General features: G+C 51.8%; 1 protein-coding gene across 1 annotated transcript in view; it reads left to right on the forward strand.

The window, feature by feature from the left end:
* The window catches only part of LOC132072248 (GDNF family receptor alpha-4), a 71361-nt gene extending 60521 nt beyond the window's left edge, over window positions 1–10840 (forward strand). Inside the window, exons 4-8 of the mRNA XM_059470403.1 lie at window positions 1220–1565; window positions 4378–4487; window positions 5981–6115; window positions 6331–6488; window positions 9081–10840. Of these exons, the coding sequence (XP_059326386.1) occupies window positions 1220–1565; window positions 4378–4487; window positions 5981–6115; window positions 6331–6488; window positions 9081–9227 (896 nt within the window). The 3' untranslated portion in view covers window positions 9228–10840. The remainder of the gene's footprint in view (window positions 1–1219; window positions 1566–4377; window positions 4488–5980; window positions 6116–6330; window positions 6489–9080) is intronic.
* The last annotated feature ends 2531 nt before the right edge of the window (window positions 10841–13371 follow it).

The following is a 13371-nucleotide window of genomic DNA, read 5'->3' on the forward strand; positions in this document are numbered from 1 at the left end:
CAAGCTTGAAGGACCCTTGTTTTATCTGTCCGATCAGACACATTCTGCTGTTCCCACTGACTCCTGCCAGGGACCCTGTAGCATTTTTCCCCTCTATAAAACAGAGTCCCATCCACCTTTGAAGCAGCCCTACATCCAGTGTTGGACAAATGCCTTTTCCTCTTCCTTTTCCCTGTTTTTACAGAGAAGGCTGTTGGCACATAAACTCATGAGATTCCTACTTTCCCACTGAAGACACTGTTTTTCTCATCCATCACTATAGTTTTTGCTTTATTTTCCTGACCTTTCCCCTTACTGCAGATTTCCTCCACTTTCCCTGCATCCCACAGCACATCTCTGCTCTCCCACCCAGACTGGGACATTCTTTCTCCTCTTGTTTAGGAGGGTGGACATGCAGAGTGATTTTGCTGATGTAAGTGAGGGTGTGGGGAGAGACCCACGTGCACTCATGTGCAGGCAGCATCAGGTTGTGCCCAGGGGCGCAAGGCTGGATGGTACCTCTGATCCTGCTCTGTGAAGGCACTGTCACTGCTGGGGACAGGGGGTACTGGCTCAGACTGGTCTGGATGGGGCACACTGCGACCCAAACAGGTCTCCCTTAACTGGGCAGATCCTGGGGTGAAAAAACAGCTGCTCCAAAGCCAAACATGACCGTTCAGAGGCCAGGAGAAACTCTCTGTCCAGGGCAGTGAGGCTGAGGTGCCAGGAATCAGTGCAGACCACCCATGTAGCAGAGACTCAGTCTTTGATCTTGAGCAACTTGTAGAAACAAGAAGGTCCATTCGTAGAGGTCCCAATACTTGATGGATGCACTCATAGCCATAAGTAGATGCACTTTCTAATGCCTGCTGTCTTTCAGGCCTCAGGCTGGTTAATCTCCATTAGTAAAGTGTTACCAGATGCCCAGATTAAAGCAAAATTCATTTTATTAAAGATATGAGCTTGGTAAAGTGAGCTCTGGGGGGGTGCAGTCTGGTATGTGAGTGTGGCACTTCCTGGGAAAAGATGAGTGTGGAGAGGGGATTTGGTCCTACCAGGACCCTCAGAGCAAACCTGGACTTCACCCTGGCCGTGGCCTTCCTGGGGTGTGATGTGGTGATGCACATGTGGTGTCACCAGGTGGCCATGGATGGGAGCAGGGGGATGAAGGCCTCAGGGGCAGTGCTGCTGGTGGGGAGGTTGGCACAGAGCCACCTCACCGTGTCCCACCACCCCGCAGGCTCTGAGAATGAGGTGACACAGGTGAACCGGTGCCTGGATGCCGCCAAGGCCTGCAACGTGGACGAGATGTGCCAGCGGCTGCGCACGGAGTACGTCTCCTTCTGCATCCGCCGCCTGGCACGGGCCGACACCTGCAACCGCTCCAAGTGCCACAAGGCCCTGCGCAAGTTCTTCGACCGCGTGCCCCCCGAGTACACGCACGAGCTGCTCTTCTGCCCCTGCGAGGACACGGCCTGCGCCGAGCGCCGGCGCCAGACCATCGTCCCAGCCTGCTCCTACGAGTCCAAGGACAAGCCCAACTGCTTGGCACCTCTGGACTCCTGCCGGGACAACTACGTCTGCAGGTGAGGCTCACACACAGGGCTGTCTCCATGGAGAACTCTCCCTTGGCCAGGGCCTGGTTACAGCCCTGTGCCACCACAGGTGCTCCTGGGGCCCTGTCCCACACGGCCATGATGGGCCGTGCCATGCTGGGCCCTGTCCCTGTATCCCACAGAACCTGCTCACAGACAGAAGGAGATGGGAGATGATCACCCTGAAGCTGTTTAGACATTTTCTGTGGATTTTTGGCTTTGGTTCTAGAAGAAAGACCTGTTATGGGAGCAGTTCCAGGAAGGTGCAGGCTAAGCAGGAGTATGGGGGAGGGGTCCTTACAGCCACTGTCACCAATCCATCTCCCTCACTGCTCTTCTTCCCCAGCCCAGAGCATCCTCAAGGAGCACCCAAGGTATCCTCACAGCCACAGGCACTTGTGAAGGCCTTAAAACCATGTTTGTTTGCCTGTTTAATTAGAAAAATTAATCTATATACGTAAAAAATACACCCTTCAACTGCGAGCAGCCTGGGATAGTGGAAGGTGTCCCTGCCACAGCAGTGGGTGGAATGAGATGATTTTTAGGTCTTTTCTAGCCCAAACCATTTGTGATTCTGTGATTCTATGTTTTGGTGATTGCACCAGGAGTCTCAGAGTCCTGATGTCATTCCAGGTCCACAGCACAGTCTGTGGCCAGCCTGGTTTGCTCCTCTGTTGCCTTCCACCCCCAATCACACACACACAGATCCATCCCATGTGCACACTGACAGCAGAACCCCTTCAGCACTTTTCCTTCATCTGCACTATTTTCCCCTCCCTGTTGCTCAGAAAGTCTTTGATATTCCAGAAGGTTAATGCACACAGAGCTCTTGGGAGCAGAGCCCAGCTGGCAGTGAGAGATGTAAGGCAAAAACAGCACCATGGGGGCCCAGCCCAGTGCCCTGTGTACAGCTGGGCTGTGAGCAGACACCTGGGGAAGAGCACAAGAACAAGTGTAGGACACACCTCCCTGTATTGTCTCAGTCTCTAATTGCTGTGGGGTTTGGGACTTCCTGAGCTGAACTTCCAGCAGCCATCCCCTACCAGCACAGTATCTTTTAATTACAATAAAAATATTATGTATTTTCACAAAGGAAGGTGAGTGCAGCAGCATCCTCTTGGAAGCATGAAAGTACAAATACCCTCAGCAGTCTACACCCCAGAAACATGGAGGCAGGAGAAGGACTGACCTGTGCAGAAGCAGACTGAGGGAGATGCAAAGCCCCTGGGTTGACCAGGCCCTGCTCAGATATTGTCCCCTGGCTACCCAGGGAATCCCAAATGGATGGGTTCTGCCCTCTCCCTAACATGACAAGAGGGCCCAGTGGGGAGGAAGAGGTTCAAAGGGGAGAGTGTTATTCCCCAGGAGACTGGAATCTATTTCCTGCAAGCAGCACAGCTGTTAATTATCGGGTCCCTTGGTCTCTGAATATATAATATAAAATATCCTCTAGAGACACAGAGGGAGCAAGAGGTTGACATGTGACCTGGTCAAAGCCAGCAGTGCAGAATCCACAAGGAGAGCCAGGAATAAATCATAAAGTGAAGCACTCCAAGTCTCACCCTGTCACTCCTGCACAGCTCTAGCCCTTTGAACTTCCCAGCTCAGAGGGCTGGGTTCTACTAATATGGATTATATAAAATCTGCAGTCATTATCTCCCTTCTCTAAATCTCCAAACAATGCAGCAAGTTTTGGGAAAGAAGATTTTGCCTGTCCATGTTACAGAAGGAAAGGGTTGATAAGAGGCAAACATGGGAACAAAGATGAGAAAAAAAGAAGGGTGTAGGGGAGAAGTGGGCTGGAAAGTGCAAACTGGAATGCTGACACTGACCAGAAGCAAGAGCAATGTGTCTGGAAAAGACAGGATGTCTGGGAGAAGCAACATGCTCAGTTTTTCTGAGATTGCCCAGGCAGGGTAAACATTTGAGTTCTCAGCTCAGACAGTGCAGGCTGTCACCTAAAGAACCCTCCCTTCAGGGGTTGTCAGTGCTGGTGCTTGCTTGAGGTTTCCTAAGCAGCTCAGATGCCACGTGAAATCCCTTCCTGCCTGGCCACAGAACGAATGTTGAGATGGATCTGGGTCTCCAGCTGTTTCTGTGTCCTCCCTAAAAGCCCTGTGTTGATGCCTCAGATCTCCAACACCACCATGTGCCAAGAGCTGACTCATGCCTAAAGAGTTTGGTGGCACATACCTGGTTGGCAGAATGATTTGCCTGCTCCACAGGCTCCAGAGAGTCCTTCTCCTGAGAATGGGCATCTGCAGTAGAGGATGGGCAGCAGCCCTGGCCATGGGTAGGACATCTTGTGTCTGAACCTCTGGACATTTCCTTTGATCTGAGGTGATCTCAGCTGTATTCAGAGTCTTTAGAGAAAGAAATTGGACCAGAGCAATTCTCTCTTTCATCCAATCAGACTAAAAATGAAAGCTGGGGTCTTTAGGCAAAGTTATTACCCAAAAGATAGAAAATGGCAACACAGACTGATCTCCTTCCTGGCAACAGCTCTTTCCTCAAAAACCAATCTCACACAACAGAAAGCAAACATTTCTTCCAACACTGGACTTATGTTGCAGTCCTGGAGGAAGCCTGTAAAACATTGGCTGCAGAACCTGTTCAAAACCTCCTCCTGGGTTAGATGGCATAGGCAGGAGATTGTAAAAGGACATCTGTTCCAACTGCTTGAAGAACACCTACAGCAGCATTTTGCAAACATGTTCCCCTCTGTGAACACCGTGAGTGTGCTGTTCCATCCCCTTTCCCACAGCTGTAGTAACATGTCCTGTTTGTGCTCTGGCTCTGTCAGGTCGCGCTACGCAGAGTTCCAGTTCAACTGCCAGCCGTCCCCTCAGGCCGCCAGCGGCTGCCGCAGGGACAGCTACGCCGCCTGCCTGCTGGCCTACACCGGCATCATCGGTGAGCATTCTCTCTCCTCTGGAGGGGAGACCTCTTCTCTGGGGGGGAAACTTCTCCTCCGGGGGGGAAACATCTTCTCTGGGAGGGAAACCTCTCCCCTAGGAGGGAAATGTCTCCTGTGGGGGGGAAACCTGTCCTCTGGGAGGGAAACATCTCCCCTGGGTGGGAAACCTCTCCCCTGGGAGGGAAATGTCTCCTCTTACTCTGGCTATGAGGACAGTAAGGTGGAGAGCTGAGCTCTCCAGGACATCACAGAGTCATGGAATGGTTGAGGCTGGAAGGGACCTGTAAAGCCCATCTCATTCCAGCCCTGTGCCATTGGCAGGGACACCTTTCACCAGACCAAATTTCTCCATGCCACATCCAACGTGGTGCTGGTCTTTGTCCCTTCAGTGGCATGACTAAGCCATGGGTATGGGGTAACTTTAGGATGGCTGCAGTGGAGGGAGAAAAACCATGGGCTACTGACAGATTAGAGCATCTCTCTCTGGTGGAAATAGATGGGCTATCCCAGGGTGTCTGCTCTGCCAGGGATTCCCTGATGCCATCACCAGTGATGCCACTGGAAATCACCATGCACTGCCATTCTGCCAACTTCAAAGGGTGTTAGATGAGGGTTTCAGATGCTGCAGAGCCCAGCTGGCAGCAGTTGGCATGGGCACAGACAAGAGTCCAAAGAGAAGTGCAAGTGGCCTTTGGACCAGATCTGTCCTGACAGATGAGACAGACTGACATTTTTGGGCCAACATTTCATTCTGTTTTAATCTTTCATTCTGGAGATTGAAATTGGCTTTTTCAATGACAGCATGAAAACCTTTATACACATTCACATGCAGTTTTTGAATGCCCAGCCTGGAGAATAAAGGGCTTCAAGAAGACCTTAGAGCCCCACCCCCAGGGCCTAAAGTGGCTCCAAGAGAGCTGGAGAGGGACTTAGGGCAGGAGCCTGGAGTGCCAGGACAAGGAGAATGGATTCCCAGTGCCAGAGGGCAGGATCAGATGGGATATTGGGAAGGAATTCCTGGCTGGGAGGGTGCTGAGGCCCTGGCACAGGGTGCCCAGAGCAGCTGTGGCTGCCCCTGGATCCCTGGCAGTGCCCCAGACCAGGCTGGACAGGGCTTGGAGCAGCCTGGGACAGTGGGAGGTGTCCCTGCCATGGCAGGGTGGCACTGGATGGGATTTAAGGTGCCTTGTAACCCAAACCATTCCATTATTCTCTGAATGTAATTAGGGAACCTGAATTCCCAGAAACTGCCCATTCCTTGGACTGATAGCACTTTTGAATTGACCAAAGGCTTTGGTGATGGTGTTGTGACCAAAAGGGTTGTGAGTGCCCCTCTTCTCTCCCCTGGAAGCAAACCAGAGCTATGACAGCACCACCTGAAGGGTTTTGCTGCTGTCATGGAGGGGCTTGGCTGAGGCAGAGTCACCCAGGAGAGCAGCCCCAGGGGATGTCCCTGCCCTGCAGTAACATTGTCCGTCTGTCCCGGCAGGCAGCCCCATCACCCCCAACTACATTGACAACTCCACGTCCAGCATCGCTCCCTGGTGCACCTGCAACGCCAGCGGGAACCGGCAGGACGAGTGCCAGAGCTTCCTGCACCTCTTCACCAACAACATCTGCCTCCGTAAGCACCACTGCTGCACACTGGGGGGGGTTTGGGCATGGGGACAGGGAGATGTCATGTGCTCCGGGGTCTGTGGCTGTCCAGCTCCCTGTGTTACCAACCAAGGAGCTCTGCAGAGCCTCAGGCATCCCTTCGGGTGATGCAGAGAAAGAGGCTGGGAAAGGGAGGCTTCCCCCTGCTCTGACAAACCTTTTCTCCATCTTTCCCACACCAAGAAAATGCCATTCAGGCCTTTGGCAATGGGACTCACCTGAACACAGCCGTGGCCCCGTCCATTCCCCCCACCACACAGATGTACAAGCAGGACAGAAATGCCAACAGAGCTGTGGCGACCCTCAGAGAGAACAGCTTGGAGCACCTCCAGCCCACCAAGGTAGGAGAGGGCAGGCCTGGCCCAGGGATATGATCAGCCATGTCTGTGCCTCCTGCAGTGTCCTCACCTCAATCCTTCTTGCACCTGTGTCATTTCAGTCACATGCAGGCATCCAACCTACCCTCCATCTCCTGGAGGCCTGATTTCCCTTCCCTTCCCTTCCCTTCCCTTCCCTTCCCTTCCCTTCCCTTCCCTTCCCTTCCCTTCCCTTCCCTTCCCTTCCCTTCCCTTCCCTTCCCTTCCCTTCCCTTCCCTTCCCTTCCATGTTTCATTTGAAGTACTGGGAAATCCATGGGGTTTTCACCCAGAATCACTGGTTTGGCTCCTCACTGTCCTTCATGGCATCAGTTCAGCTTCAGACGAGCATTTCAACTTCCCAGGACACAAGTTCCTCTTTGTTAGATGAGGGTTCTAGAGGTCATAATGCAGAGGTTAAAGGTTTGCTAAGCATTGGAGAATTTGAAAGGAAAGGTTCTGATCATCAGTAAATTATTACTATCAAAATAATATTAAATTGAAATTATTTTAAAACAAATAACATGTTCATTTACTGATGATGGCTGTGATAGACATTAAATATTTTATTTTCAAATAAAAGAAAATGACCTTGACTTGCCATGCTAGAGTAATTTTCAGATTCAATTATTTTCCTACTGAATAATTAACAGTGACCCTGATTTGCTGAACATTCAGGTTACAGAAGCTGTCAGTTTTAACTAGACTCCAAGGACTGAGCTTTGCACTGGGCTGACTGATACCTTCAGAACTTCCAAGTGTGGGTTATTTTAAGGCTAATCAGTGTTTCTTTTGCTGGGAAAAAGCCCAATTCACCCCTCTGCACCCTGTTTTCACAGAGTGGCTGTGGCCACAGCTCTCTTCACAGAGAGCAGCAGGCACAAACTCCCCAGGATTTCCCTGGGGAAGGCAGTGAGAGAGCTCAGAGAAAGAAGAGAAAACAATTCTTATCTGTATTTGCTGCTCCTGTTGTTTGGCACACAGGGAATGTGTTATGGAGATTGTTTACGCAAAGTGATTTGTTAATTGGATGCTGGTGAAGGTTGTTTTGATTGATTGACCAATTAGGTCAAAGCTGTGTCGTGACTGTCTGTAAGGAGTCGTGGATTTTTCTTTAGTGTAGTTTAGTATTAGTTTAGTATAGTATAGTATGTAGTAAATATATAGTATATATATATAGTATGTACTAATATAATTTAGTATCGCTTAATAAAGCAATTGCTCAGCCTTCTGAATCATGGAGTCACTGCACGTTATTCCCCAGCTGGGGATCATCCTGCATCAATCAGCAGCAGGTTGGGAGGTGGAGTAGAGTGGCCTCAGGTTTCCTCACTGCTCTCCAGGGCACTGGTGGCACTGTTGCAGGGCACAGGGACACCTTCACCAGGCCAAAAGCTTGGCACCCAACAGATCTGGAGGCTTTCCCTCCAGCTGGTGCTCCTCAAATCTTAGAAAATCGAAGTAGTGGCCTCAGGTCCAGACCTGGCACTGAGAACTTCATCCTGGAAGTGAAGGAGAAGCTGTGAACTGTCTGTGACCAGGACAGTACTCCCAACAGCAAGTGGGAAGCTGGAAAAAGCAGCTGCAGTGGAGGATGGCCCTGCCACATCTCCAAACTCCTCGTGGCAGCAGCACATCCTTCCTCTGGGGTGTGCGGGCTGCTGGAGTGTGGTCCCTGCTGGAAACCAGAGATTTGGGTCTTGACTTTGGACTCAGCTTCAAATCCAGATCCTGTTCAACTTTTAATGAGGTTAGCACCTCTGGAGAGGGGAAAGCTGGTGAAAGGTCTCCCAGCACCATGGAGGTATATTCCACATCCACCTTTAAGGTCAAGCCAGTGGCCAGCAGTGGCTCCATAAGATACGTGGATGGCCACTGACCTGAGAGGGCATCCAGGCACCCACCTCACTCAGACACCTCCAGCCAGTGTCCAAACAAGTGCTGTGCCCACAAATGGCTCTGCTGCTGTGGCACCACCAACAGCTGAAGAGCTGTGCTGACCTCCAGGCCAGAGTTTGGGTGCTGAAATCAGCACTGGCCCCTCTGCACATGCACATACCTGGGGCTGCACAGCCCCTGAGCCCCAAATCCTCTGAGGCACCAAGGAGGGACACCAGTTTGATTAGAGACATGGAGCCCCTCTCCTGTGAGGAAAAATGGAGAATTGGAATTGTTCAGTCTGGAGAGGAGAAGCTTCAGGGCGACGTAATTGTGGCCTTCCAGGGCCTGAAGGGGCTCCAAGAGAGCTGGAGAGGGACTGGGGACAAGGGCTGGAATGCTAGGACAAGGGGAATGGCTTCCCACTGCCAGAGGGCAGGGTTAGATGGGATACTGGGACTGAATTCTTGGCTGTGAGGAAGGGGAGGTCTTAGCACAGAATGCCCAGAGAAGCTGTGGCTGTCCTGGGAAGCTGTTCCAGGCCAGGCTGGACAGAGCTTGGGACAACCTGGGACGGTGGAAGGTCCCAGGGCAGGGGGTTGGAATTGGATTGTCTTTAAGGGCCCTTCCAAGCCAAACCATTTCATGATTCCATGATGAGGCACAGAGCTCACCCCACGCTGTCTCCTTTCTCCTCAGGTGGCTGGAGAGGAGAGGCTCCTGCGTGGCTCCACTCGTTTGTCCTCAGGCACCTCCAGCCCAGCAGCCCCTCCGTGCTGGGCGGCCTCTCTCCTGCAGATGTGGCTCCTCCTGGCCCCTGCTGTGCTCAGCCTCCCCGTGATGTGAGGAGGGCTGGCACTCACCCTGAGAAACTCGATCTGTGTTGGTTTCTGTGCTCAACAACCAGACCAGTAACTTTTTCAGGAGGAGAGCAGGAGAAGGGAGGGGAAGGGAAGGTGAAGTGAGTGTTTAGGCATCCCTTCCTCCTCCTTACCTGTCTGCCAGTTTATTTGATTTTATATGATCAGCGTTGTTGACAACCAGCTCATTCCTGGTCCTGGCCACCTTTCCACACCACAGCTTGGTTGTTGTTTCTCCAGCTCTCTATGGATAGGCCTGAAGCCATGGACAATTCCCTTGGAAAAGGTGAAGCAGAGACATGATCCAAGAAATGAGAGCTGCAAAGGAAATGCTTTTTCCTGCCCCAGCCAAGAGGGGAAAGACTTTTGACGGATGGGTGACTGGATGACCTGTGAGGAGGTTTCCTGAAGCCCACCCTGAGGGGCTCCTGACAGGACATGGGGAGTTCAGACTGTCTACACGGTTCCTCAGGACCTGAAGGACAGCACACCTGGTTCCCTCAAACTGAAGAAACCAGAAGACTGGTGGGAAGGTGGTTGGTTTTGTTCACTGGAGAGGAGCCTGAAGCACCTCTGGGGAGGGCCAAGTGACCACACTCTGAACTGGCTGGCAGGGATTATCCACCCTCTCAAAACCATGGCCAGAGTGCAACCAGCATCCACGTCCCAGTGTCACCTCCCCTCGGGCCCTCCCTCTTGGGGAAACCTGTGTCCTGTATTGATGGTATTCAGGAAGAAACATGTGTGTTGCATTTTGTTTATGGCTGAATTTTTTGTGTCCCAACCCAAACACCTCTATCCACTGGTCCTGTTCAGTGTTTTGGGGCATTTTTGCCACATCCAAACAACCAGAGGCCAATATTGTCCCACTCCAAGCTACCCTTTCTCCATCAGGGGCCAATGTGTGAGCCCATGGGCAGGGTTTTACCTGAGCCCAACACATCCCACTCTCACCTGCTCATCCTCTGGTCTCACTGGCACAGGGTCTCCAGCCATGGGATTTCATTTGTTTTCCTGGGAAGAGATAGGATAGGAGGGGTTTGCTAGAAACCACCCTGAAGACAGAAATACCCAGCCAAGAAAGGCCAGTCATGAATTATATAATGGGTAGGGACTGGATTGCTATAGTTTCCCCTCCTTGGAAAACTGGCAGAGGCAACCCCCAGTGTCGAGGTGAGCAGGCCAAGGGCTTTGCCTCTTGCCTGTTCCTGTTTTTTCAGTGAGGATGTCATTTAAGGAAGGGATGCTGAAGTGACCTTTTCTTCTGAGCCACAGCCAGAGCCCAGGGGAGGAAAGTGAGGATCAATGTCTCTCTGGTGTCCTGGGGCACCTTTATGCAGGTGTGTCACCCTGGGCTACCTGAGCATCCCATCTTTCCTGAGGAGGTGAGCTGAGGAGTCCCAGTGCCCTCCTGGGGGGCTGAGCCCTTTACTAAAGCCAGGAAAGAAGATGGTAAGGAAGAGTGAGAAGGTTTCCCAGGATAAATGCTTACCCAGGCTGAGTGCCATGGGAGGAAGAGCAATAGCCCCAGAATCCCCTGAGTGTGTTTAGGTCTGGCCTTTGCAGCAGTCCATTTATTCCTATAATAAATATCATTAATTCCTTGGCATTTGAATGCATGGAAAGGCTTAGGAAGCATCTGACACAGCAAAGTCCATTGCTTTGTAGTCCCATTTCCTGCAAAACCTCTCCCATTGCTTATTGCTTCGGATTTTCTAAGAAACTGCAGCAACTTCCTTGGCTCTTGCTCCAACAAGAAACCACTCTGGTTTTCAGCTGAACACCTGTGGATGTGTCTGACATGAGCAGAAATTCTCCTCCTGCTGCATCCTGTCCGCAGTGCTGCTCCCTGAGGTGCTCAGGGCTGTAGCACCTGATTTTCAGGGCTGTGCAAAGGAGACACCAAGCTCCAGGGCTTGTGTGCAGGGTGAAAGTCACACCCTGAGCCAAAGGCTGTGTGTGAGAACTTCATGGCCAAGAGGCTCACTGTGACCAGGAAAGCAGACCAGGAGGGAGAGCTGCAGGCAGGAAATCCTTTCAAAGTGACCCCAGACATGCACAGAGCTGCTGTGAAGGTCTCCCCTTTGCCCAGAACAACAGTGTCTCCTGAGAGGCCAAGTGACACAAAGCTTGTGCCCTCTCAGCTGCAGTGGAGAGGGGTGAAACCCTGACTGCTCAGCCCTCCAAGGCAAGGAACTACCTCAGCACCACGAGGTCATGCTGGGAATTGCACCCTTCTGCCCCGTTCCTTTCCAGTCCTGTAGTCATGCTCTGCTTTCCACAATCAAAGCAGTCTCCAGCAGCTTTCAGTCGTGCCCAGGCTCAGCATCTGCACAGGGTGGGGATGCAAATGTCAGCTCCTTCCCGGGAGCACCCACTCCCGTGTCTCTCACATGGTGAAATGCCACTTTGCCATTTCCTTCTCATTCAGCAGAGAGAGGTCAGGATGCCTCACCTCTCCCTTCAGACTGGTATGCTGTAAAAAGAGGTGTGGAGAATCCTACTCAAGGACTGGATGGGATGGAGACCTCCAGAGGTTACCTCACCCCAGTACCATGTCCCACATCAGCACCTACTTTAGTGATTTCAATGAGAGACATCATCATCTCCCCAGGGTTTACATCACAGGATCATGAAATGGCTCAGGTGGGACCTTAAAGCTCATCCTGTTCCAGCCCCCCTGCCATGAGCAGGGTCACTTCCATCAGACCAGGCTTCCCAAGCCCATCCAGCCTGGCCTCCAGGGCTGTCCTGCTTTAAAGGCTCTGCAGATGCTAATTGTCTCACTGCAGATCCCCAGTTCCCATGTCCTGTCCTCCAAGCCCTGTCCCAGGCCAGCTCCTGCCCTCCCAGGGGTTCCTTGGGGTTCTGGGACGCTTTGGGATGAAATGAGTGAGGCACAGAGCACGGAACCTCTCACCCAGCAGGAAGGAGCAGGAATTAACAAAAAAAAAATTCCCAAAACTTTCATGGCTTTGTTCTGATCATTTTACTCTTTCCACCAATATTTAATGTTGATTCTCCCTCCAAGCCTGCTCATGAATCAAACTGTGCAAAAAATGATGACTTTTGAACCTTTCTGCTGGAGGAAGCAGACACGATGACTCTCCTCCCACCCACCAACATGTGTGCACAGACCACTGCTTTTTCCTTGTGAAAAGTCAGTAATTTTTTTGGATGAAATTCCATCTCTGCTGAATTCTGTGAAGTGAACCATGGATCTTCATTTTTAAGTCTCTTGATTAACCACAGAAGTCATAGCAGCTGCTTGTAAAGGCAAAAGACTGAGCGAGCCAAGAGACAGAAAGGGAGACAATTTTTTTTTAGGAATTACTCCATTCCTGACAACTTCCATAAGCACAAAGAAGAACCATGGGAAAAAATAAAGAAAAAAAACACAGTTAAAGAACCAGCCAGACTTTCTGTAGCCACTGAACTCTATTTTTTGGCTGCACAGCACTTCTCCCAGTGTTTGGCAGCCCTGAGAGCCTGTGAAATATTGTGTGTGTACTTATACCTGTCCTGCCACGTCACATCCAGCATTGTCCAGGCGGGAGCAGGAGCTGGGAGGGAGACCTGGGGTGGGAGATGGTGCTGGGGCAGGAACCCCTGTGTGCCCCTGCTCGAGGGGAGGGGTCAAACTTGTACTTACCTTTTCTGTACATGTCAATATTCAAACATATCCATGAATAAAGCACACACGCATTTTCCTGACCCCTCGCTCCTGCCGCGCCAGCGTGTCCTGGATGCTGCTGAGCTCTGCTCTTCTGCTGGAAGGGCAGCTGGAAGAAGCTGGGGGATGTTCTCTGGGGGCTGGAAGAGTGGTGGGGCTCAGATGAGCCGTGCTTGGCTGGAATCATGGAATCCTAGAGTATCCTCAGCTGGAAGGGACCCACAGGGATCACCCAGTGCCACACCAGCACTGCCCAAACCCCTGAAATCCCACCCTGGGCATCCCTGGCAGTGCTGTCCCAATGCTCCTGGAGCTCTGGCAGCCTCGGGGCTGTGCCCATTCCCAGCCCCAGCCCCAATCCTGGGTCCCAGGAAGGAGAGGTGACAGGTGAGAACCACCTCTGCTGAGATGGAGGGACACCAGTGTCATAGGGAAGGAGACACGAGTCCCCACACCA

Source organism: Ammospiza nelsoni, chromosome 4 (genome assembly GCF_027579445.1).
Source record: "Ammospiza nelsoni isolate bAmmNel1 chromosome 4, bAmmNel1.pri, whole genome shotgun sequence".
Classification (NCBI taxonomy): domain Eukaryota; kingdom Metazoa; phylum Chordata; class Aves; order Passeriformes; family Passerellidae; genus Ammospiza; species Ammospiza nelsoni.